The 26,293-nt window shown below is 42.8% G+C and overlaps 1 protein-coding gene across 1 annotated transcript in view; it reads left to right on the forward strand.

The window, feature by feature from the left end:
* Positions 1 to 21,327, forward strand: part of LOC117354965 (oocyte zinc finger protein XlCOF6-like) — a 33,294-nt gene extending 11,967 nt beyond the window's left edge. The window contains exons 3-6 of the mRNA XM_033932924.1: positions 3,011 to 3,130; positions 18,525 to 19,108; positions 19,151 to 20,159; positions 20,496 to 21,327. Coding sequence (XP_033788815.1) covers positions 3,011 to 3,130; positions 18,525 to 19,108; positions 19,151 to 20,159; positions 20,496 to 21,007 — 2,225 coding nt within the window. The 3' untranslated portion in view covers positions 21,008 to 21,327. The remainder of the gene's footprint in view (positions 1 to 3,010; positions 3,131 to 18,524; positions 19,109 to 19,150; positions 20,160 to 20,495) is intronic.
* Positions 21,328 to 26,293: the final 4,966 nt, after the last annotated feature.

Raw genomic sequence — 26,293 nt, forward strand, 5'->3', positions numbered from 1 at the left:
AAAAGTGGTGAGATAGGGATATAGGTGAGATGGACACAAAGAAGGGTGATGCTGGAAAATAGGTGGAATGGTAATTCTGACAGACACAGAAGGGAAATGCTGGATCAAGGAGAGATGGGGCTCAGGCTGGATGGAATGAGGAGAAATGCCTTGTTGGCCCGGAACTTCCTCTCCTACGTCAGAATTGACGTCAGGGAGCGGAATGCTGGTCAGCGCAACACTTCTGCAGGGAAAGCTTGGGACGGCGGTGGCTTGGGGGCTGTTCCCCGATTGTGGTGGCAGCAAACCGAGTGGCTTGGGGGACGGCACGGAGACAGAAAGAAGGGGGAACAGGGAGACAGAAAGAAAAAGTTGGGGGAGAGAATGAGGTCTGGAGGAGAGGAAACATACAGGAGGCTGAAAGAAAGGAAGAAAGATTAGATGCACAGTCAGAAGAAGAAAGTGCAACCAGAGACTCATGAAATCACCAAATAGCAAAGGTAGGAAAAATGATTTTATTTTCAATTTAGTGATCCTGTATATAGCATTAAGATAAGAAACAATATATGCAGTGTTAGATTTGTTTTATAATGGTTTTGCGGCTCCAAGTTTTTTTTTCTTTTCGAAAACGGGTCCAAGTGGCTCTTTATGTCTTAAAGGTTGCAGACCCCTGCCCTAGACCATGCCTCCTTGATGGATATCTCAATCAAGATGGTTTTTCTGGTGGCCAGTTCGCCAGGTGTCTGAGCTTCAGGCCCAGTCTTGCTGTGATCCTTTTCTTAGGATCACTGATTGCGTAGTATTTCTGCTCACGGTTCCCTTGTTTCTTCCAAGGTGGTTTCAGCCTTTCACATCAACCATGAGGTTTGGCTCCCATCCTTTACCACCTCTGGGTCTCAGCAGCGGGACCGGGTGTTGCGGTTCCTGGACGTGCACAGGGTTTTGTTGAGCTACCTGGAGGTCACAAACGATTTCCGGGTCTCCAACCATCTGTTCGTTCTGGTGTGTCTGGCCTGCATCGAAGGCTACTATTTCCAGATGGATGCGTAGGGCTATTTCACCTGTCTATACTGCAGCCAGCAAGAAGCCCCTCTTTCTATGTGGGCTCATTCTACTAGACCAACAAAAAGGCAAAAATGGTCAAGGGTTCCAAGAGTGTTAGAACAGCAAACACCACAAAAAGTTAAATAAACAACTAGCGTTGAATAAACAAACGCTTAAATGTGAATAACTTTAAGAATTTTGTGAAATTTAGGTACCCTCAGTATGAGGGGTCAGCAACGGGAGCAATGCTCCAACGCTTCACGCAACAAGGTGGCGCCTAGAAGACCACCACATACTACAGGCACGTCCTTGTCTTGTGCTGAACCGTCGGCGATTTCTTTGGAGGAAATTTCCTGGGCTGCTACCTGGTCCTCACTACATACTTTCTCCAAGTTTTATAGGATCGATGTGGTAGCCAATCAGGATGCTGCTTTTGGTTTCTCCATTTTTGCAGCGGTCTCTTCAGTCCCACCCTGATTTTATGGGACCACTCTGTTACGTCCCACTTGTCCAGGAATAAAGTGGGATTGTACAAGAGTGAAAGATTAGGTTCTTACCTTTGCTAATCTTCTTTTTTGTAAATCTACAGTTTATTCCTGGAACTCGCCGAGGACATTGCTGATTTGCCGATTGTCTGCCTTGACCAATACTAATAAGCTGAATTTCTGACCAGCCTTTCAAAGTATGTCATCTTACTATGTTTAGCACTTTGCCCTGGGGTTTCTAGTTCTAGCGCCCCCCTTTCATGCAGGCTGTATCTCCCTATAGCTCTGTTTTTTATCATTCATATTGATAATGTTCATGATTTGTTTGTGTTCTAGTTTTGAGCAGAATAGACTTATTTGTCAGGGAGTTTCCCAATTCCCCTCCTCTTATCTTTCTCCTTTCCAGTGTGGCTGTCTGCTTTTGCAGCACTGGTTTCCCTGGAGGCAGTCCTAACTTAAGAGGGGAGGGGCTTCCTATAAGTTGTCTGGCAAGTATGGATAAACAAACTCACTTGTCCAGGAATAAAGTGTGGATTTACAAGAAAGAAGATTAGCAAAGGTAAGAACCTAATCTTTCATTGCAATCGCACCTGTGAGTCTAACTTAATAACAGAAAACTCAGCTTTAGACACTCTGAAATCAGGTTCTGCTAGCTTTACTGCAGACTCTTTGGAGAACACAGATACCTTGTCTATTAAAAATCTCTATAGCATCTACAAGTTACAGAGGCAGACGGGAGCCCAGGACAAAGTTATAGTAGATATTGGTAATATCCACACCAACAGATTATTAACATCTCAGGCTCTGATTGGTGATCATTTTTCATTTTGTATCTGATCTCTCATCTGCAATATTGAGGATAGGATACAGGCTGCAAAAAGATACCAAGAAATAACTCAATTAAAATGAAGATAATCTCTGAAATGCTGATTCTTTGCTGGAAAGGTTTCTCTGGAGATGGATGTGGGAAAATGATTTTGGCTTCCTGCCCTTTCTCTGAGCTCATATAAGTCTGAGCATGATCAGTGTGTTTGTTTCCCCTTATTCCAGAAGTTCTGGGTGTGAAGAAGGAGACCTGCATGTCGTATAAGGGTTCAAGAAGTTAAGAACATAAGCCGTGCTTCTGCTGGGTCAGACCAGAGGTCCATCATGCCCAGCAATCCACTCACGCGGCGGCCCATCAGGTCCAGGACCTGTATAGTAGCCCTCTATCTATACCCTTCCAACCCCTTATCCTTTAGAAAATTGTCCAATCCCTTCTTGAACTCCAATACCGTACCCTGTTCTATCACGCCCTCTGGAAGCGCGTTCCAGATGTCTACAACCCGTTGGGTGAAGAAGAACTTCCTAGCATTGGTTCTGAATCTGTCCCCCTTTTAAAGGTGATAATACATTGACCTATTTAGAGTAGATGAGTCATTTAAAGTTGAGTAAAGAGGGTTTACTTTGATAAGGTATAAAACTTTTGAGAAAATTAATTTAATGCAATTTTCTTACCCCAGCAACAGGTTCTCCAACTGTCACCCCTATGATTATATCCCACATCGAACAAGGAGAAGAGCCGTACATCAGGGGTGAGCCTGGATCAGAGGAAAGAGAAACTGGGAACAGCAGCTGCTCAGGTGAGTATAGTAATAAGAGGGACTGGGGTAAAAATGCCTTCTATAGACATTTTCTGTAGTGTAAGCACAGGGGGTTCTGCCCTTTTATAGATAAGGATCAGGTTGGACAGGGAAGGCGCAACGGAGGCCTAAGTCGCAGAGCGCCCCTTAGAAAATGAGCCACATCTGGATGATCTGCCAGTGATTCCTTTAGAGATGGAGGGCCCATACACAAAAGACCGGCACTCTGTACCCAGAACAAAGCTACCACTAGGCCCTTCTTCAGACCATCCTGCAGATCCACCTGTCTCAGGACGCAGCAGGTGGGAAGGCAGGTGTGAAAATAGCTGCCTGCTTGTCCTAGGATATTATAATATATTCTCTTTCTTCAGAGCTCTTCCCTCTAATACTATACAGTGTGCCAAACGTTAATTGTCACTTTGATATGTAACTTTCATGCTAAAATGGCAGTTATGTGCCGCATCGGAGGTAACATGGCAAGAGTTCTTCTAAACTTCTTCAATTACTGGGAAAAATGTTATTAAATAGGCACCCTGCAAATATATCTCCAAATATAAATGCCTTTTAAACAATACTAATCAAGTACATATATAGTGTATGTGTTAATATTATAATATAAAGTATATTATCTAATATAATAAAATGGTAGGCCGCGCATGCGCACTCAAAAGTCGTGTTCCCTGATCCGTTGCGGAAACACGAGTGCGTATGCGAACGTTTTACTTCACCACCTGCTCTCCACCTCGCGCCGCCACCGATCTCTGTTCCTCCTGCACCATGGCACGCCAGGCATGTCCGCCGCCGACCTTGAGCTTCTGGGGGCCGGCGGCGCCAGCCGCCCGGCCGGTGCTATGGCCCCGCCTCCCGCTCTGCACCAGGATCGAGAGAGGAGCTGCGGCGGCGGCTTTCAACTAAAAAAAAAAATACACAACTGGAGGTTGCCGCTCTCACCCGGCTCTCACGGTGCGGCTGAGCGCTGGCGGCCGGCAAACCCTAATTGCGGCGCGGCTTTCATCTACAAAAACAAAAAAAAAACAGCTGAGGGTAGCAGCTCTCACAGGAAAATGGGCAGGGGAAGAAATGCTGCTGCAGCTGCTGTACAGGGAAGTGGGGAGGGAGGAAAATGCTGCACAGGGAAGTAGGGAGGGGGGAAATGCTGATGAACAAGGAAATGGAGGGGGAGGGAATGCTGAGATGGCTACTGTACAGGAAAGTGGACAAGGGGAGATAAATGTTTTATAGGAGGCAGAAAGAGAGACAAATGGAAAGAAAGACAAATAATAGGAGGGAGGGAGACAGAAAGAAAAGAAGAAAGACACAAGGCCAGGGAGTGAGACAGAAAGAAAGAAAGACAGACATACATATATTCTAGCACCCGTTAATGTAATGGGCTTAAAAACTAGAGACACACAGACACTCACAGAAGGACAGGGGGCTAAAGAGACACATTGAAAAAATAACAAAACACTAAGGAGTGAGAGAGACACAGGAAACAAATGACAAACAGACATACAGCAGCCAAGGAAACAGACAACAAAAAAAAATGCAGACATACTTTTAAAGAAGAGGAGCCGCATGCTGGATAGGGGGAGCAGGGAAGAGGGTCAGGGGAGAAAAGAAGGAGTGCTGCTGGACAGGGAGAGCAGGGAAGAGGAACAGGGGAGCAGGGAAGAGAAACAGGGGAGCAGGTAAGAAGTGCTGCTGGACAGGGGGAGCAGGGAAGGAGTGCTGCTGGACAAGGGAGGTAAAAGGAAGGGAGAAGGCCTACTGCTGGACAGGTGGAACAGGCGGGGGGTGATGGTTGACAGCCGAGGAAAGAGAGAGACAGAAAGCGGCCAAGGGGAGAGAGAGAGAAAGAAAGAATGAAAGACAGACATACATATATTCTAGCACCCGTTAATGTAACGGGCTTAAAGACTAGTAATATAATATAATATAATATAAAGAATGTGCTCAGAACCCCCAGTGCACATCAGCCATCTGGACACTGGCCAATGAGACAGAGAACCATCATAGCCACATTCTGTTCTCCATTGACCTCCGATAACCTGATCTCATTAAATTAAAAAATGTAAATCAATGTCTATAATGGTGATGTTGTACCGGTTCACAATTAGGTTTATAAATATCAATCAAATATCCTAATGTCTAGTGCAGAAATACGAACGGTGTGTGACACCAAACGGACTCTTCTCTGTGTTCAAAAAATAATCCAAAAACAAAATCCCATCATATGTGATGTATTAAAAATAATTATATATAATCCACTGCTCAACTCTAGCTGAGTTTCAAAATGTCTTCATCAGGAGGAATGATGTATAATTCTTTAAAGTCATCCAAGTGGCTGAAGCGTGCTTTAGCCATAGGAAATACCAAATTGAAATGAATTGTGTCAAAAATACTCAATCGTAAAAATCTCAAAAATCACATCCTATAATTCAACAAACTAATCAACTCTGACTCAAAAATGGTATAAATAATAAAAATAAAGAACCTTTTGTCGGCAGCTCTGCACTCAGGGGTGTTCAGGAAGTGGCAAGATCGCCAAGCTATCATTAATTGAGTGCGGCTGGGGGAGAGTTTTTAAGCTGATGCTGAGGGGGGCGTATAAAGCAAAGTGACGTCGACAACTACTACATAGAACCTATTGGCCACTCAAGGGCAAATTCTATAAGAAGCGCCCAAAAGTTAGGCACTGTTCAGCGCGATTCAAGAAAAATTGGGTGCTGAGCGGAACCTATTTTGGAGGTGCCCAAGAAATAGGCCAGCTCTAGGCACAGCTAAGAGTTAGGCGCCTAGCTGAGGGCTTAAGCACGCTTAAGAGCAGTGATTCTCTAAGAAGGCGCCTAACAGGTAGCCACGCCCATGTCTAACATGCATAGCGCCTATTTTTTTGAGGGCTGCCTAAATATTTACAGAATCGCGCTTTCTTGATAGGCGCCTATGTTTCAATCAGTGCTGATTAAAAAGCTTAATTGAACTTATTATTCAATTTAGATAGGTGCCTATATAGTTGAGCATCTCCGAAATAGGTGCCTAACTTTAGGCGCTGGTTACAGAATTTGGGCCTCAATCTCATTATTCAAGCCCCTAGGAACTAAAATATCCCATTCATAAATGAACCGCTGTTCTTTGAATAATAATGTTACCTTTTCTGTCAGCATTCAATTGGAGTAAAACAGCAAATCTTAAATCCTAAAGTCTGGCCAGTGGGCTGACAAAGGAGCTTCCATTTTGCTAGTTCGAATTGGGCTAAGATGTTCTATAATTCTTTTTTTAACTTGGCGCTGAGTTTGTCTGATATACATTTTTTTACGCGGACATACAATACAGTAAATCACTCTGCTGGAGTTGCAGTCAGTATGACTGCGTAAATGGGAAACTTGGGAACTATGTGGCTTTTTTTTAATAGATTTAATCTCCATTGTATATTGGCAAATGGAACATTCACCACATTGAAAATGTCCCAGGTTGTCTATTGGTGAGAAGCGCAACAGGGGACTACTAAGTATCTCGCCCAGATTCCTATCTCGAGTGTACGCAAACTTAGGGCGCCAGTATCTAAGATAATAATACCCTTAGCGCACATGCGCACTTCAATTTTTGTGGCTCCGTGCGTCCGTCGCTCTGTGGTCGGCGGAGAAATGTTGCAGAGTGTGGAGCGTGTGCGACGCGTGCGCACATTGGGAGCAGACATCGGGGAGAAAAGGAGGCGGCGGTGACCGAGCTACGGAGCTAGGGAAGGCCACAACTACTGCCGCTCCGTGGTCGCACAGCCTTCTCCTCTGCCTCCACTCTCCCCTCTGGGTGAATTTCCGGGTCGAGGATGAGGATTTGTTGGAGGCTGGTGGCGCTGCTGCAGAGGGGGTGGGATGGGCTGGGGGGTCGGCCAAAGGAAGGGGCACGGGGTGCAGGCAGGGAACGGGAGAGAGGGAAGGAAAGAGACAGACAAGACAGCGGCCAAGGAGAGAGAAAGAGATAGAAAGACAGACAGCGGCCAAAGAGAGAGAGAGACAGAAAGAAAGACACACAGGCAGCAGCCATGGAAAGAGAGAGAGAAAGAGACAGAAAGGCACAAAACAGCGGCCAAGAAAAAGACAGAAACATACATAGACAGCAGCCAAGGAGAGAAAGAGATAGAAAGACAGACAGACACACAGACAGCGGCCAAGGAGATAGAGAGACAGGCAGCGGCCAACGAGAGAGAAAGAGACAGAAAGACAGACAGACACACAGCGGCCAACGAGAGAGAGAGAAAGAGACAGAAAGGCACATAAACAGTGGCCAAGGAGAAAGAGAAAGAAACATACACAGACAGCGGCCAAGGAGAGAGAGAGAGAAAGAAAGAGACAGAAAGACAGACTCACAGCGGCCAATGAGAGAGAGAAAGAGACAGAAAGGCACATAAGCAGCGGCCTAGGAGAAACAGAGAGAAAAGGACAGAAGCATACACAGACAGACACACAGATAGTAGCCAAGGAGATAGAGAGACAGACAGCGGCCAATGAGAGAAAGAGAAAGAGTCAGAAAGGCACATAAACAGCAGCCAAGGAGAAAAAGCGAGAAAGAGGCAGAAACATACACAGACAGCGGCCAAGGAGAGAAAGAGACAGAAAGACAGACACACAGCGGCCAATGAGAGAGAGAAAGAAACAGAAAGGTACATAAACAGCGACCAAGGAGAAAGAGAGAGAAAGAGACAGAAACATACACAGAGCGGCCAAGGAGAGAAAGAGAGAGAGACACAGAAAGACAGACAGACACACAGACAGCGGCCAAGGAGAGAGACAGACAGACAGCGACCAAGGAGAGAGAGAGAGAGAGCGAGAGAGAGACAGAAAGACAGACAGACACACAGAAAGACAGACAGCGGCCAAGGAGAGAGGGAGAGACAGAAAGACAGGCAGACAGAAGCCAAGGAGAGAGAGAGAAAGAGACAGAAAGACAGACACACACAGAGAGTGACAGAGGGAGACACAGAGAAAGACAGCGGCTAAGGAGAGAGGGAGAGACAGAAAGACAGGCAGACAGTAGCCAAGGAGAGAGAGAGAGACAGAAAGACAGGCAGAGAGTGGTCAAGGAGAGACACAGAAAGAAAGAAAGACAGACAGACAGCGGTCAAGGAGAGACACAGAAAGAAAGAAAGAAAGACAGACAGACAGACAGCGGCCAAGGAGAGAGGGAGAGACAGAAAGACAGGCAGATATCGGCCAAGGAGAGAGAGAGAGACAGAAAGACACACAGACAGTGGTCATGGAGAGACACAGAAAGAAAGAAAGACACAGACAGCGGCCAAAGAGAGAGAGAGAGAGAGAGACAAAGAAAGACAGACAGACACATCTATTCTAGCACTCGTTAATGTAACGGGCTTAAAGACTAGTTTTAATATAATGCTTTTGATATTAAAAGCCTGAGATGAATAAGGAAGCACGTGTACTAAATGATTCATTCCCTTGGCTTCACTGTTATCTCCCATGGTATAATCCTGTGTCTTCCACTCCGGGTGAGTGTTTACTGCCCTTTTATATGCTCCGTATGATCCGATTTTGTACCCTCTTTGTAAAAATCTTGTCTGTAAAGGGGCAGCATGTTGTTTAAAAGTGGTCATATCCAAACACAATCTGCAGATTCGTAAAAACTGTCCTGTGCGAATGTTATCTCTTAATGGACGGGGATGATATCTAGAATAGTGGAGTAAGGTATTACAGTGTGTACTTTTTCTTTTAAGTTCAATTTGTTTATTGAGTAATGAGGAATAAACAAAAATAATGAATATCATGTAACTATAACAGTATACAGAAGTTTGGAACTACGTAAATATATAATGTACAAACAAAATTGTTGAATATATATATGTGGGAAAGTATAGGTATCACATAGTCAAAGAGAGCATATATATTCGTCAATGGGTGTCCATATGTTGTGTGCTGTAGTAAGGAGATGGGGTCATCTCTTATCCAAAGCATGTTGTTCATATCGCTTGTATAAACGTATTGAGTTCCATCAGAAAGTAAAGTTTAAAAGGGGAGCGGATTTCCAGTTCTATAGGACTTCTTGTAGGCCAACTGACAGTAGAATATCGATCAGTTGTGGTTCACAGGAGCAGTTAGTAAAGCAAGAATGAAGAGATCGCATTATAATTATATCAAAGGATAGGTCTGCAGTACAGTTTGAAACAGTTTTTATAAAAGTCCATATTTGAGTCCAAAAAGGTAAAATTAGTGAGCATTCATAAATCATGAGATAAAGTACCCTGAGTTTTTAAACAATGCCAACATAAATCATCTGATTTCAAATGTGCTAGTTTCATTCTATGTGGTGTCCAAACAACTCGCCACATGAGAAATAACAAAGACTGTGACATACTGGCAGAGAGGAAGGGTCTATTTACTTTTGACCAAAATCTAGACCATTCTTTGTCTGAGAGTTGCATGTTAAGTTCCTGTGACCATTTATGATTAATTTCTGTATTTACTGTGGATTGATTATCTTGTAAAAGTTTGTAAAAATAAGAAACTGGTCTCCCTTGGGCTTCTATCAAGGTACTCCATTTCCAAATGCATGTGACTTTCGAGAATTGTATGGAGGAAAGTAAGGAGGTCAGTAGAGACCATTGAGACCGTTTTTCAGAGAGGGTTGGATATCGTTGAATAAATTCTGCGAAAGAGAGTAAGTTGTTATCTTGGTATAGTTGTTTGACCTGCCATATACCAAGTTTGTTCCAAGATGTCTAGTTTAATAAGCGTTTTCTATGTTTAATGGCCGGATTATTCCAAAGGGCCGTTTCATTATGTGAGAAAATAGAATGATGAGCTATATGATCCAGAGTACGTATTGCACTGATAGTACCTGGGAGAAGAGAAAATTGTTTAAGTCGAGATAGGATAGACATAGTTGGTACAATGTTAATAGGTATTGGATTACAAATTGAAATCTCAAGTTCCAACCAGACTGGGACAGATGAAGCAAATTGAGATTGGTTATATATAATCCATTTTGAGCCATATTTAGCCAAAGATGCTATGTGATATCTGTGAAAATCAGGAATATTTAATCCTCCATATATTTTAGGAGATTTTAATTTATTTAGGGCAATTTTAGGTTTTTTAGCTCTCCAAATAAAGTCGGATATTTTTCGGTCAATCCATTTGTGAAAAGAAGATTTGCAAAGACTGGGCAACAATGACAAGATGTAGGTGATTTGAGGTGTCAACGTCATCTTGAGGGAAGAAATACATCCCCAACAAGATATATATATAGTGGTTGCCATTTAGTTATAGAAGTTGTAATCTGTTCTTTTAATTTAGCAATATTAGTGTACATGATAACCTCTCGATCTTTATGAATATATATACCAAGGTATTTTACTGGGGAGGTGAACCATGCAAATCGAAAGTTCATTAATTCCACATGTGAAGTTTGGTTATTTAGAGGAAGAATAACCGATTTTTCCCAGTTAACTCTGTATCCGGAGTACATGGAATATGTGTCTGTAATTTGTATAAAGGATGGGAGAGAAGACAAAGGGTTTTTAATGAATAACATAATATCATCAGCGTATGCTGCAATTTTAAGCTCTCTAGATGTTAACGGGATTCCTTGTATTAGGGGAGATTGATTGCCGAAAGGATTGGTTCTAAAGAGAAATTAAAGAGGAATGGAGAAAGGGGACATCCCTGTCTCGTGCCTCTGTTCAATATAAAAGGAGCCGTGAGAGATCCATTAATAAGAATCCTGGAGGAAGGATTCCAGTAAAGAGCTTGGATCCATGAAACAAAATTTTCTCCGAAGTTGAACCATCTCAGTACTTCTATCAAGGGATAACATGCAAAATTTTTCTTTGACTAAAAATTTGTTGAGAGCCCTGAGATCCAGAATGGGCCGCAGATCGCCCGTCTTCTTCGGAATAAGGAAGTAACGGGAATAAAACCACCTGTTCTGCTGTTCCAAAGGAACTGGTTCGATGGCATGGAGACGAAGCAGAGTTTGAGCTTTTTGAAGAAGAAGGGTGGTCTGGGATGGACTGGAAAGATACTCTCTTGGTGGAACCTGAGTGAAATAAAGAGAGTATCCTTCCCTGATGATTGACAGCACCCAGAGGTCGGATGTGATTGTCTCCCATCAGTGGTAAAAATGATGGAGATGACCTCCAATAGGGGGAAGATAGTTCAGAGACAGAACGGTGGAGGTTATGCTCTGTTTTAAACAGTCAAAAAGGCTGCGTAGCCTTAGGTGCAGCAGAAGGTTTAGATTTCTGTTGCTTCTGATTCTGCTGTTTCTTGGGAGAAGGGCAAGTGTAAGGAGCCGCTCTCGGAGTAAAATGCCTCTGGTAAATAGGAGGAGGTCATGCAGGCTTGGCAGCAGCTAGCTTTGGCTTAGATCTGACAAAAGAAGCAAAGGATTTTTCATGCTCAGATAATTTTTTTGTGGCTGCCTCAATAGATTCATCGAAGAGGTCATTGCCTGCACAAGGAACATTAGCCAAGTGGTCCTGAAGATTAGGATCCTTGTCAATGGTACGAAGCCAGGCAAGGCGGCGCATTGCTATGGAGAAAGCAGCCGCCCTGGCAGACAGCTCAACGGCATCATAAGAAGACTGAAGGAAATGTAATCTGAGTTGTGAAGTTGTGATAGAGAAGCTATGACTTCTTGAAATTCAAAGTGCTTCTGAGTATCTAAATAACTGAGAAATTTAGGTAAAATAGCAATGAGAAACTCAAAATAAGTGACAAAATGGAAATTGTAATTAAGGACTTTAGAGGACATTATGGTATTTTGATAGGTGCGATGTCCGCATTTGTCCATAGTTTTCCCTTCCCTTCCAGGAGGAACGGTAGCATAAACCTTGGAAGGATGGGACCTTTTCAAGGATGACTCCACAAGTAGGGATTGGTGAGATAACAGTGAATTCTCAAATCCTTTGCAATGAAGAGTTTTATATCTGGAGTCTAATTTGCCTGGAACAGCTGGAATTGCAAAAGGAGTCTCCAGTCATCTGGTAAAGGTCTGAGACAAAAGCTTGTGAAGAGGAAGCTTAAGTGTCTCTGCCAGAGGTTGAGGAAGATGCATGACTTCGAAATACTCCTTAGAGTATTTGGAACCAGCATCTAATCTAATCTAATCCTTAGGTTTGTATACCGCATCATCTCCACGTTCGTAGAGCTCGACGTGGTTTACAGTAGGAGAAATAGGAAGGAACTACAACAGAGGGTTAGAGGTAGAAGTGTGAAGAAAATTTAGAGGACTTGGGATGCCAAGATATAAGAGTTTCCTTGATTCCTAAATTGGAGGGAGACTTACATTTTTTGAGAAAAGCCAGGTTTTCAGATGTTTGCGTAAAACTTGGAGAGAGCTCAAGTTCCGAAGAGGGGAGGTAAGGTTGTTCCAGAGCTCAGTGATTTTGAAGTGGAGGGAGGTCCCTAGCTTTCCTGTGTGGGAAATGTCTTTTAGTGAGGGGAAGGATAGTTTTAATTTGTGGGAGGATCTGGTGGTATTAGGGTTTGAGGAATTCCAAGAAAGAGGGATAAAGGGAGGGAGGATACCATATAGGATTTTGAAAGATAAACAGGTGCATTTATAGTGGACCCTGGCGATTATCTAATTGAAGGTCCAAGTCAATAGCCATCTGACGAATGAGGAGAGACTGGAAGCCCTGAATATGTATACCCTAAAGGAAAGGAGAGACAGGGGGGATATGATTCAGACGTTTAAATACTTGAAGGGTATTAACGTAGAACATAATCTTTTCCAGAGAAAGGAAAATGGTAAAACCAGAGGACATAATTTGAGGTTGAGGGGTGGTAGATTCAAAGGCAATGTTAGGAAATTCTACTTTACGGAGAGGGTGGTGGATGCCTGGAATGTGCTCCCGAGAGAGGTGGAGAGTAAAACTGTGACTGAGTTCAAAGAAGCGTGGGATGAACACAGAGAATCTAGAATCAGAAAATAATATTAAAAATTGAACTAAGGCCAGTACTGGGCAGACTTGCACAATCTGTGTCTGTATATGGCCATTTCGTGGAGGATGGGCTGGGGAGGGCTTCAATGGCTGGGAGGGTGTAGATGGGCTGAAGTAGGTTTTAACGGAGATTTCGGCAGTAGGAACCCAAGCACAGTATTGGGTAGAGCTTTGAATTCTTGCCCAGAAATAGCTAAGAAGAAAAAATTTAAAAATTTAAATTGAATCAGGTTGGGCAGACTGGATGGACCATTCGGGTCTTTATCTGCCGTAATCTACTATGTTACTATGTTAGAAGAGAAAGATAGCTGATCCACCAATGCCTTGCCTCGAGGACATCAAGGCAGCCTGGGTCGAAGATGAAGCTTTGACAGGAAAAAAGGCTTCAAAAGAAGAGGGAGACTTGGACGAAGCAATCAACACCGCTGAGTTCTCGAGGTGTGGAAGTGGAGACCTCGATCAAGGAGTCTAGTAGAACCGGAAGGTGTAGATCGAGGCTTAGTTGAAGAAGGACACTCCTTGGAAGAAGAGCTATGCCTGGAAGTATGCCTCGAGGAAGGTCTCGATCGTTGGTGAGAATGGTGCTTGGAAGCAGATCTCGAAGATCTAGGAGACTTCGCCCCAGAGATGGAAGCAGTCGATGCTACCAAGGAATGGATAGGGCTGGAAGCTGTGGATCGAAGCTCCAGAGGCTTGATGGAGGAACGTTGATGCACTCCCAAAGACTCTGCTCCTTGTATGGAGTGTGAGGATTCCTGATGAGGCACTTGCAAAGAATCTGCTCCTTGCTTCTCGTGCATAGATGCCAGACCAGACACTTGCAGAGACCCTGCTCCCTGCATAGAGTGTTTACATTACATTACATTAGTGATTTCTATTCCGCCTGTGCCTTGCGGTTCTAGGCGGATTACAAATTATAAGAGATCTGGACATTACCGAGAGAATTGCGTAACAACGATTATCTAGAGAAATTACATAACAGTGATTCATGTACTTTACATGGTGTGGTAGAGGATTCAATTGTAAGAATTACATAGCAGAGAATCAAGTGATAACATGATACAGTAGAGAATATCAGTATATACGGGTTACAGACTAGAAGTTACCTAATAATGACGTAAGAAGTTTGTTGGATAGTGAGGTAAATGCTTATATAGGAGTCAGAATATGTTTGGAAGGACAGGTTCTAGGAGATGACTAATGTGTTATTCAATAGAGGGAGAGCTTGTGCGAAAGGGGAGGATATTAGTTGGTAAGGACATGTTTTTAGAATAGAAATGTTTTGATTTCTCTTCGAAACACTTTGATGTCTGTTGTGTTGATCATTAGTTTGGTGATGGTGGGGTCAATTTTCGCTGCCTGTGTCGCTAGAAGGCTGTCGTATAGTTTCTTACGTCGGGTTCCATTATGAGGGGGGAAGGTGAATAGGTTTTGAGTTCTTCTTGATCTGGATGAGTGGTAGCGGTATAGGCGGTTGTTTAGGTAACAGGGGGCAGTTCCATGGGTTACTTTAAATAGTAGACAATAGAACTTGAATTTAGTTCTTGCTTTTATCGGAAGCCAGTGAGAGTCTACATAGGCGGGAGTGATGTGGTCAAATTTGCTGAGACAGTAGATGAGTCTGATGGCTGTGTTCTGAACGGTCTGTAGTTGTTTTATCATGTTGTTTGGGCATGGTAGGTAGAGGCTGTTGCAGTAATCCAAGGTACTGAGTGTGAGGGATTGTACAATGATCTTGTAGTGTTCTTTGGTAAAGAACTTTCTTATTTTTCTTAGGTTTTGCATGGTGAAGAATGCCTTCTGTATGACTTTGTGTATCTGTGTCTGCATAGTGCAGCGTCTGTCTAATTGTATTCCTAGAATTTTGAGAGTGCTCTGTATGGGATATGTGATTGCGTTTACTTCCAGTTCTGTTATAGATGGCTTTTGTTCCTTCTCTAGTAGTAGGAATTTGGTTTTCTCCGCATTCAGTTTCAGCTTATGGTTCATCATCCATTTTTCTACTGTTTCCAGTGTTGTTTTTAGGTGTCCATTGGAGCTGGGGTCTTGGATGTCAAATGGGAGAATGATGGTTATGTCATCTGCGTAGCTGAAAGAAGTTATATTTAGGGCGTCTAGGGCAGTGCCTAAGGAAGCTATGAAGAGGTTGAATAGTATGGGCTATAGTGGGGATCCTTGTGGTACTCCGCAGGGGTTTGTCCAGGGTTCGGATAAAATATCTTTTGACTTAACTCTATATGATAACTCTATATGTTTGACTTAACTCTATATGTTTGACTTAACTCTATATGATAACTCTATATGTTTAGGCTCAGACTGAGGCATAGGAAGAGGCTCGACCTTGTGGGAGTCTGCAGAATGCCCAGGCTGGATTAGAGTAACAAGCTTCGGTCACATATTAGTGAGGAACTGAATGAATTGCTTCTCTAACATGGTCTGGAAAGAAGCCGGCAAGGATGGAACCTTCTTTGGCTGGAGGTTCCACAGAGGCAGTGGAAATGTGCTTCGACTTGGAAGTCTTAGGCACCTTAAGCACCACCGCTGCAACTTTCTGCTGAGCTATCTGACCTGAGGATACAGGGGAAGATACAGCAGACGTCGTCGAGGAAAGAGCCACTGCAAACGAAGAAGGTCTGATGAGGCTCGAGGTCGAAGCAGTGGAGGCAGGAGGACCCTTGGTCGAAGGTGAGCCCGAGGTCAGCTTCAGAGTCGAGGAAGTGGTCAAATCCATCCCATAGAGCTTCTCCACTGAAAGTAGACGATGTTTAAGGGCTCGAGGATGAAGAATAGCACAGCGCTCGCATGACTTCGGATGATGGTCTGGCCCAAGGCACTTGAGGCACCTATTGTGTGGGTACGTGAGAGAAATCGCACGTTGACACTGGCTACACTTCTTGAAGCCTGTTGCTGGACGGGACATAGGAGGAAAAACAGCCGCCGCAAAGTCAAAACCCCTGGGCTGCGGCCGAGCGGCCTGCCCCGGCAGCTGAACGGAAGAAATAATTTTTTTTCTAAAAAACAGAAATAAAAGAAATATAGCGATTCCTGAAGAAAAAGAACACAAACCGCGTTGAGAGAAGGCACGAAGTAAGAAAGTTAAACACAGAGAGTCAAAGAGGGACTTTTCGGCTCCTCGGAAAACTGAGAACTGAGGAAACATGCCCTGTGCTGAGCGGGAAGGCACACGCGCATGCGTGGTACAGCTGACTTGAAACTTCTAGTTTCTTCAAACAAGTCTGCTTGCGAGGCTTCTGCATTGGGGCTCCGTTGATGATGTCACCCATATGCTTGTCCTGGGATAACCACAAACTGCCTCAGTTCTGCTCCATGATATACTCTCCTCATTGCCTCAAGGCAGATGCTTTTCTATTGGAATGGACAAATCTCTTTCTGTATGCATTTCCTCCATTCCCTCTCATCCTCAAGACTCTTGTCAAGCTGAAGAACGATTATGCCACCATGATTCCGATAGCTCCTCGGTGGCTGAGAAAACCTTGGTACTCCCTTCTACTTCAACTCAGCAGCAGGGAGCCTTACCTTCTACCAGTTTTTCCATCTCTGCTTACACAGAGTCAAGGGTCTCTACCTCATCCCATCCTGCAGTCTCTACACTTGACAGCTTGGTTCCTTTCAACATAACTTCTCTTCAGTTTTCTCAACCTATACGAGACATTTTAGAGGCTTGTAGAAAACCTGCCACTAGACAATGCTATCTCCAAAAAATGGACCAGATTTTCTACATGGTGCATCTCTCATGACAAGGAGCCTCAAGATTCCTCCTTATCTTCTGTTCTGGATTATCTTTTGCACTTATCTACCTCTGGCCTCAATCTATCTGGCATCTATCTGAGTCCATCTCAGTGCAATTACTGCTTTCCATCAGCCTATTGAAGGGAAACCCCTCTCTGCTCATCCAATGGTTTCCAAATTTATGAAAGGACTTTTAATGTCAAACCTCCTCTCAAACCACCTCCAGTGGTTTGGGATCTCAATGTTGTTCTTGCTCAGCTGATGAAGCCTCCATTTGAACCAATGTCTACAGCTCATCTGAAATATCTCACTTGGAAAGTGGTGTTTCTTAATGCCCTCACATCTGCTCGAAGAGTGAGCTGCAAGCTTTAGTTGCTGATCCACCTTTCATAGTTTTCCATCATGACAAGGTGATCCTCCGTACTTATCCTAAATTCTTACCTAAAGTGGTTTCAGAATTTCATCTCAACCAATCTATTGTACTTCCAGTGTTTTTTTTCCAAGACCTCATTCTCATCCTGGAGAATCAGCTCTTCATACTTTGGAATGTAAACGTGCTTTGGCCTTCTACGTTGAACTCACCAAACCACACAGATCAGCTCCTCAACTTTTTGTCTCCTTCAATCCAAACAAGTTGGAACATCCAATTTCTAAGCGTACCATCTCCAACTGCTTGGCTGCTTGTATCTCTTTCTGCTATGCCCAGGCTGGACTGTATCCACAGAGTCTAGTCACAGCCCACAAAGTCAGAGCCATGGCAGCTTCCGTAGCTTTCCTCAGATCCACTCCTATTGAGGAAATTTGCAAAGCTGCTGCATGGTCCTCGGTTCATACTTTCACCTCTCATTATTGTCTGGATCTCCAGATGGGATGGCCATTTTGGCCAGAGAGTATTACAAAATTTATTCTCCTAAGTTGCCAACACTCCCACCATCCCATTCTGGTTAGCTTGGAGGTCACCCATATGTGAGAATAGGCTGCCTGCTTGTCCTGAGATAAACCACAGTTACTTACCATAACAGTTGTTATCCAGGGACAGCTGGCAGCTATTCTCACAACCCTCCCACCTCCCCTGGTGGACTTCTCTGCTAGCTCTCTGAACTGAGGTGAAGCGCCCTGTGCTGGGCGGGAAGGTACTCGCACATGAGCGGTGCGGAAGATTTGAAACTTCTAAGTTTTCTACAAACAAGTCTGCTTGCGAGGCTGTCCACATCCGGGCTCCATGGATGACATCACCCACATGTGAGAATAGCTTCCTGCTGTCTCTGGATATCAACTGTTACGGTAAGTAACTGTGCTATCGGGTAATTCAGAGGGGGTCACTGTAGTTGCATCCAATGATGCATATTCAGAACGATCTTCACCCGATGTGTCACTGGATTAAATTTTTAAAAGCCACATGTTTCTTTGACCCGACCCGTTTTTTCTTATTTGATTTGGTTTTGTTCATCCAGAAGTAAACATATCCCGTCGTGTCATTTTCAAGGAACAGCTCACAACTTGCACTGTTTGGAGATAAAATGCTTGAAAAAATTGATTTGCAAATAAGAAACTGACTGATTCTCAATCCACACATGGAAACTCCTGGTGTGATACAACCTATCTTTCTCTCATTATATATAGGTCTTATCTTAGAAACCACTGCTGTTTTCTAACTCATGAGAAATACCTTCTGTTTATATCCAGCAGATCATCAGATCCGACACAAATGGAAGAGAATAAAGAATCGAGGAGAAGATCCGGTAAAAATGGAACAAATCCAAACACAGTCAGAAAATGTCAGTGTGGATATTTCCCAGAGACCTGAGAAGATTAACACAAAGAATTGTAAGCAGGAATCAAAGGAACAGAGACACCCTGAAGGAGACACAATGGATGGAGTCATTAGGTGTGAGAGAAATGACAGAGAGCTCAGTAACATCCCTGAGGACAAGAAACACCTAGCAGAGAGACCCTTCCAAATTAATAATAGTGATAAAGTGACTTCTGCTTTCCTCCAGGGCAAGAGTAAAGGAGAAAAACACCAGAAAGAACTCCGTATGCAGAAAAGGGATCATAAAAATGAGAAAATATTTACAGGTAGTGAATTTAATAAAAGTTTAACTGGGCTTAAAACTCTAAAAATTCAGCAGAGGATACACACAGGAAACAAAACATTTACATGTACTAAGTGTAATAAAAGCTTCACACGGCTTTCAAATTTAAAAAATCACAAAATGATCCACACAGGAGACAAACCATTTACATGTACCGAGTGCAATAAAAGCTTCACTTGCCTTAGAGGTCTAAAAATTCACCAGAGGAACCACACAGGAGACAAACAATTTACATGTTCTGAGTGTAATAAAAGCTTCACTCACCTTTCAGATCTAAAAAGACACCAGATGATCCACACAGGGCACAAACCATATATATGTACTGAATGTAATAAAAGCTTCACACGACTCTCAAATCTAAAAAGTCACAAAATGATCCACACAGGGTACAAACCACATACATGTACTGAGTGTAATAAAAGCTTCTCTCACCTTTCAGATCTAAAAAAACACCAAATGATCCACACAGGGCACAAACCATTTACATGTTCTGAGTGTAATAAAAGCTTCACTCGCCTTTCAGATCTAAAAAAACACCAGATGATCCACACAGGGCACAAACCATTTCCATGTTCTGAGTGTAATAAAAGCTTCACTCGCCTTTCAGATCTAAAAAAACACCAGATGATCCACACAGGGCACAAACCATTTACATGTTCTGAGTGTAATAAAAGCTTCACTCACCTCTCAGTTCTAAAAAAGCACCAGATGATCCACACAGGGCTCAAACCATTTAAATGTTCTGAGTGTAATAAAAGCTTCACTCGCCTTTCAGTTCTAAAAAGTCACAAAATGATCCACACCGGGTACAAACCACATACATGTACTGAGTGTAATCAAAGCTTCACTCAGCTTTCACTTCTAAAAAGACACCAAATGATCCACACAGGGTACAAACCATTTACATGTTCTGAGTGTACTAAAAACTTCATTCACTTTTCAGATCTAAAAAAACACCAGATGATCCACACAGGGCACAAAGCATTTACATGTACTGAGTGTAATAAAAGCTTCACACGGCTCTCAAATCTAAAAAGTCACAAAATGATCCACACAGGGTACAAACCACATACATGTACTGAGTGTAATCAAAGCTTCACTCAGCTTTCACTTCTAAAAAGACACCAAATGATCCACACAGGGTACAAACCATTTACATGTTCTGAGTGTACTAAAAGCTTCACTTACCTTTCAGATCTAAAAAAACACCAGATGATTCATACAGGTCACAAAGCATTTACATGTACTGAGTGTAATAAAAGCTTCAGACTGCTCTCAAATCTAAAAAGACACCAGCGAATCCACACAGGATACAAACCATTTACATGTCCTGAGTGTAGTAAAAACTTCACTCAATATTCACATCTAAAAGACCACCAGAGGATTCACATAGGATACAAAGCATTTACATGCACTGAGTGTAATAAAAGCTTCACTCAACATTCGCATCTAAAAAGACATCAGAGGATTCACTCAGGGTACAAACCATTTACATGTTCTGAATGTAATAAAAGCTTCACTTGGCTTAGATATCTACAAATGCACCAGAGGATCCACACAGGAGACAAACCATATAAATGTACTGTGTGTAATAAAAGCTTTACTCAGCTTTCAGATCTAAAAAGACACCAAAGAATTCACATAGATCATAAACCATTTACATGTACTGAGTGTAATAAAAGCTTCACTCAAGATTCACATCTAAAAAGACATCAGAGGATTCACACAGGGTACAAACCATTTACATGTTCTGAATGTAATAAAAGCTTCACTTGGCTTAGATATCTACAAATGCACCAGAGGATCCACACAGGAGACAAACCATATAAATGTACTGTGTGTAATAAAAGCTTCACTCAGCTTTCAGATCTAAAAAGACACCAAAGAATTCACACAGATCACAAACCATTTACATGTACTGAGTGTAATAAAAGCTTCACTCAACAGTCACATCTAAAAAGACATCAGAGGATTCATATAGGGTACAAACCATTTACATGTACTGAGTGTAATAAAAGCTTCACTCAACATTCACATGTAAAAAGACACCAGAGGATCCATAGAAGAGACTAATCAAACACGATTGAATGAGACAGAGTCAGAATGGGTTCAGCTGAGGGAGATCTTGCCTTACCAATTTGCTTGACTTCTTTGAAGGTGTGAGTAAAGGTGGGTTGGTTGATATAGTCAGTGGGTATCTAGATTTTCAGAATGAAAAAGATCTGGCTGTTATTGTAAACAATAGGATGAAACCTTCCGCGCAGTGTGGGGTGGTGGCCAAAAAAGCAAACAAGATTCTAGAAATTATTTAAAAAGGGATGATTAACAAGACTAAAAATATTAGAATGCTGCTGTATCGCTTCATGGTGCGACCTCACCTGGAGTATTGCTTTCAATCCTGGTCTCCTTATCTCAAGAAAAATATAAGGGCACTAGAAAAGGTTCAAAGAAGAGCGACCAAGATGGTAAAGGGGATGGAACTCCTCTCATACGAGGAAAGACTAAAACGGTTAGAGCTCTTCAGTTTGGTAAAGAGAAGGCTGAGGGGAGATATGATTGAAGTCCACAAAATCCTGAGTGGAGTAGAACGGGTACGAGTGGATTGATTTTTTTTTCAATCTATCAAAAATGAGAAAGACTAGGACACTGGATGAAGATACAAGGAAATACTTTTAAAACTAATAGGAAATTTTGCACCGCTCTTACCTCACTCGAGTCCGGGGACATGTTATGGGGTTATGGCCTGATGATAAATGTCTTAAATGTAAAACTCATAGGGGTACTTTCCTTCACTCCTTTTTTGTTTGTTTCAAACTGACATTCTGGGACTCGGTGAAGAGTTGTCTGGCTGTTCTCCTGCAGTGCACGATGCCCTGGAATGCACCTGCTCTGCTGTTGGGGATATGTCCATGACCCACAACAGCACGGCTTGGATTTCCCTTCTCAGAAATTTGTCCTACATGCGATTCTTGTGGGGAAAAAGCTTATTCTGAAATATTGGATTTCTGAGGAGGCACCATCCTACACTCTATGGGTATCCCTGATGAAACAGCAAGCTCGTTTTGAGTTAGACACTTACACGGCCCGCCCACAGGACCAATGAAAGACTTATTGTTCCCTCTGGCAGCAGGTTTTGGACCTGGCTGTTTAGTTGCTATAGTCTGTGAAAGGACATCTTTGAAAGGATATAAGTCTTCTGTCTCTGTCTGTGCTGGAGTTGCTCAAACACAGACAGTGTGTGTGTGATTGTTCTCTTAATGTTCTGGGAAAAGGCCATTTAATCTTGTTAATGAAGTTAGCAATGGAGACAATGGAGGTTCGACCCCCCCCCCCCCCCACTGCCATGTACCGGTTGAGAGAGATAAGGGAAGCTTTAACACCTTTAGATTTAAACAATGAAGCACATATCCTGCTCGTCCACCCACTGCCCTCTCTTGTCCAACCCCCTTTTCCTGTATTGGTTACACTGACCCTTGTACAAAAAAAAGGTATAAAGCTGGATGTAAACTAATAAAAGATTAGGCAATCTCTTTGGGACTTCTGTGAATCCTTCTTTCCTAAGGAAATTGCCTCCAGATATCCGATCAGGGGACAGAGTGTGTGCAGGGCAGTTTCGGGACCAAGAAACGGACTTGGTTTGTTTTCATGTGCCCGCTTGGTGGTTACCTGGATTTTCCTTTACATTCTGTTCATACTGCAGCTTTTTCCAGCAGAGAGCTGTGATTGTGTGTCTGTGTTTGTGAGTGTGTGAGTGTCTGGATGTGTCTTGTAGTGTATGGGTTTGAGCATGGTTTGAGCGTGTTGTGTTTGGCTGTGGTCTGCTTGTATTGAATCGTTTGGGGATTCAGGTTGTTTTTCTATACTTAAATTGGACGAGGGGCACTGGATTGCGAGCTGTTCACTCATTTCACTTTGACCATGGCGTGGTTACATGGTATCGTCTGTGTAACTTTGTGAGCTTTAATACTTCTTGTACCATTCCGCCACTGTATGATACCCTGTATGCTTTGTTGCTTCTTGTTTGACTCTTGTTGTCCAGTTGTCTCTTGTCTCAATAAACATATTAAAAAAAAACAACAACCAAAAACCTGTAGGAAGATTTATGGTAGATACTAATCAGTTACATAAACAAATTACGTCTCTGTTAGTTTTGTCTAGGGAAAACCATAAACGCTGATCCAGGTTCTGCTTTATTGTCTGTTTACACGACACAAGACCCAGGCTAATGAGAAATACTTTTATTATGAAAATAGAAAAATATAATTCACAAGCCAGTTGCAATATCTAAATATTGTACACAAAATATTTGATTATATAAATGAAACTCAGTACATAATTATCACAATACAATGGTTAGATAATTAAGTAATCCTACTTGTTACACACACACTAAAGAATTCCTTATAATAATAATAATCCCTGATTAGCAAATGATTATATTATCACCAATGGAGCTTTACGAACCTTGTCCTCTATCACAATTGGATCCTTATCTAACCCAGCTGATAAGACCGTAAATTCCGTATCCTCACATTTTGATCAGCCTCTCCGGCACAAATTAGGTGGAATGGAAACTTCTTCTTGTTAGCTTTTAGGAGATGCAGGAAATTCTTGTTAAGGGTACACGTGTTCATCCGTCCTGGGTAAGGCAATAAATCATCAGCAAACAAGTTCCTTTAAGTGCTGAATTCAGAGCTGTTTAAAAGTCCGAAGTTCTCTCTCTTAGGCAGAGAGTCACACGAGATAACTTACAGGTCTAATTATTAAAAGAAAAGGTTACATGCAGAACACCTGTGGGAAGATGTGAGCTTCCCCGCACCTCAACACAGACTAACTAATTAATTAGCACCAACTTCTCACTTGGATCTCATCAGATGACTTCCTCGGACCAATCCAGAAACAGAACTTGGATGAATAGCTTTCCTGTGTAAAGTATCATATAGGCTGGAAGACTCAGGGCCGTTAGACAGATAAGAACAGATAGGAGAATATCTTCCACAAGATTCACACAGTCCTATAATGAAGACACAGATAGAAGTCCTTGAATAGTATAATATTCTGGTACATACCCATAATGCATCAGGCAGAAACAGCAAAGCTGTGTACTTCTTTCTTCTTGCAATTCATGCTGGAAAGATTTCTTGTGCAGCAGAAAGATTTCTTGAGACAATGGTTCAGGCTTGTTGACATCATCGAGGCCTAACCTTCAGGTGTGAATACGGAAATACCCCTACAAACCAATAGGAGGAAATATTTTTTAACTCAGAGATTAGTTAAGCTCTGGAAGGTGTTGCTAGAGGTTGTGGAAGAGTAGATAACGTAGCTGGTTATAACAAAGGTTTGGACAAATTTTTGGACAAATTAAGATATTGGGGAAACCTCTCCTTGCTCTGGATCGGTAGCTTGAAATATTGCAAGTCCTTGGGTTTTGGCCAGGTACTAATGATCTGGATTGGCCACTGTGAGAATGGGCTACTGGGCTTGATGGACCATTGGTTTGAACCAGTAAGGCTGTTCTTATGAGTGTAATAGAAGCTTCAATCAGCATTCAATCTAAAAATTCACATCATGGAATAAGACAAAGCGCTGTTAATCAACAGCTTCTTCCAGCATTCTCAAATAGCTTTGGTATTGTAGACGGGCTCCTGCCCATGCAGCTTTAAATCCCTAAATTGCATCTGGATGTCACAAGAACAAGAGGGCATTCGGAAAGTTAAGAGGGGACCTGGAATGCTCTCCTAGAAGAAGTAATTGCAGAATCCACCGTTCTAGGATTTAAGGGTAAACTAGATGCACATCTCCTTAAGAGTGGCATAGAGTGATATGGGTAAGGGTAAATTAGATGCACATCTCCCTTGAGAAGCATACAGTGAAATGGGGACTAAAACTTTGCCAGGGTATACCTGGCGGGGTTTCCGCGTGTGCGGATCACCGCACTTGATGGACCCAGGGTCTGATCCGGAAATAGCAATTCTTATATTCTAATGACAGATTCAGAACCAATGCTAGGAAGTTCTTCTTCACCCAAAGGGTGGTGGACACCTGGAACGCACTTCCAGAGGGTGTGATAGGTCAGAGTACGGTATTGGGGTTCAAAAGGGATTAGATGATTTCCTGAAGGAAAAGGGGATAGAGGGGTATAGATAGAGGATTACTATACAGGTTCTGGAACTGATGGGCCGCCGCGTGAGCGGACTGCTGGGCGTGATGGACCTCTGGTCTGACCCATAAGAGGCACTGCTTATTTTCTTATGAGTCATCTCATTTGGCTGCCACTAAATATCATAGCACACATTTTGATTGGAGACATAGGCTGGGCAGGAGTAACGATGGATTAATCCCACCCCAATGTGCCACATGACCACAAGAGTGGTAAGCTAAGCCTAAGAGCAGCACCTACAAAAGCCTATGGATGAGCTCGGGGAGGAGAGCAACATAAGCAGGGTATGTGTGGGTCTGGGAGGGGGCTTCTTATGTTCGTGGAAGTGTGAAGGGATGCCAAATGGGACAAAACCAAACCCAAAATTCAGTCGGCCTCTATTATAGGCCCTCAGTCTGAACAACCTTTTTCTATGCATATGAAGCCAGAACCAGAGTATTGTGTATTCTCCTGGAACGCACTATGGACCTGTCACTACTGCCACAACCAGTTTGAAGAATGAATATGGACATTATTTTTTGCTTTATGCTATGTACATGTTGCAGTCATGGTTCCAGGGACTTTCTCAGCATCAAATTTAGCTATGAAGTCCTTGAAGGTGACACAGTGTTGCTCTTGTGTACTCATTCATGGTAGCATTGAATTCCTCATCTGCCTTCTGTCTCTCATCACTGAGAACATAGTCATCTATCTGCTACATGATAGCGAATATCTGATTGGCTCTACCAATGTCAGTGTGCTCTGACTCCTCCAATCAGAGAGGCAGTTTAAAGTATGCTGAGATTTGCAAACTGGCTGCCTGACCAATTGAGTTTTGCATTCCATCTGAGTTAATGCTCTTTCAGTGTGGGATTCTTTTGAACCTGTTTTCCATCACAAATGGCGACAACCCCTCTATTCCAACAGCCTCAGAACTAGCTAACTATTTTAAAACAATGATTCAATCCATATGAGACCAGCTAACCCCCCCCCCCCCCCACCAACCCAGCTGGACCCACTGGAACAAAACCACCTATGGAAATACCAGCAGACAAATTTTGAAATGATATTGAAGAAATTAAATTCAAAAACACAAAATGGCTTCTCCTAAAACACCACAAAAATTTGAGCATAGAAATGTCTAGCAAAATTGGATTCATATGTGTCACTAAAGGACGGGGGAACCTCAAGCACCCAAATGTGTGAACACACCCCACATC

The sequence above is a fragment of the Geotrypetes seraphini genome, chromosome 2 (genome assembly GCF_902459505.1).
Source record: "Geotrypetes seraphini chromosome 2, aGeoSer1.1, whole genome shotgun sequence".
NCBI lineage: Eukaryota > Metazoa > Chordata > Amphibia > Gymnophiona > Dermophiidae > Geotrypetes > Geotrypetes seraphini.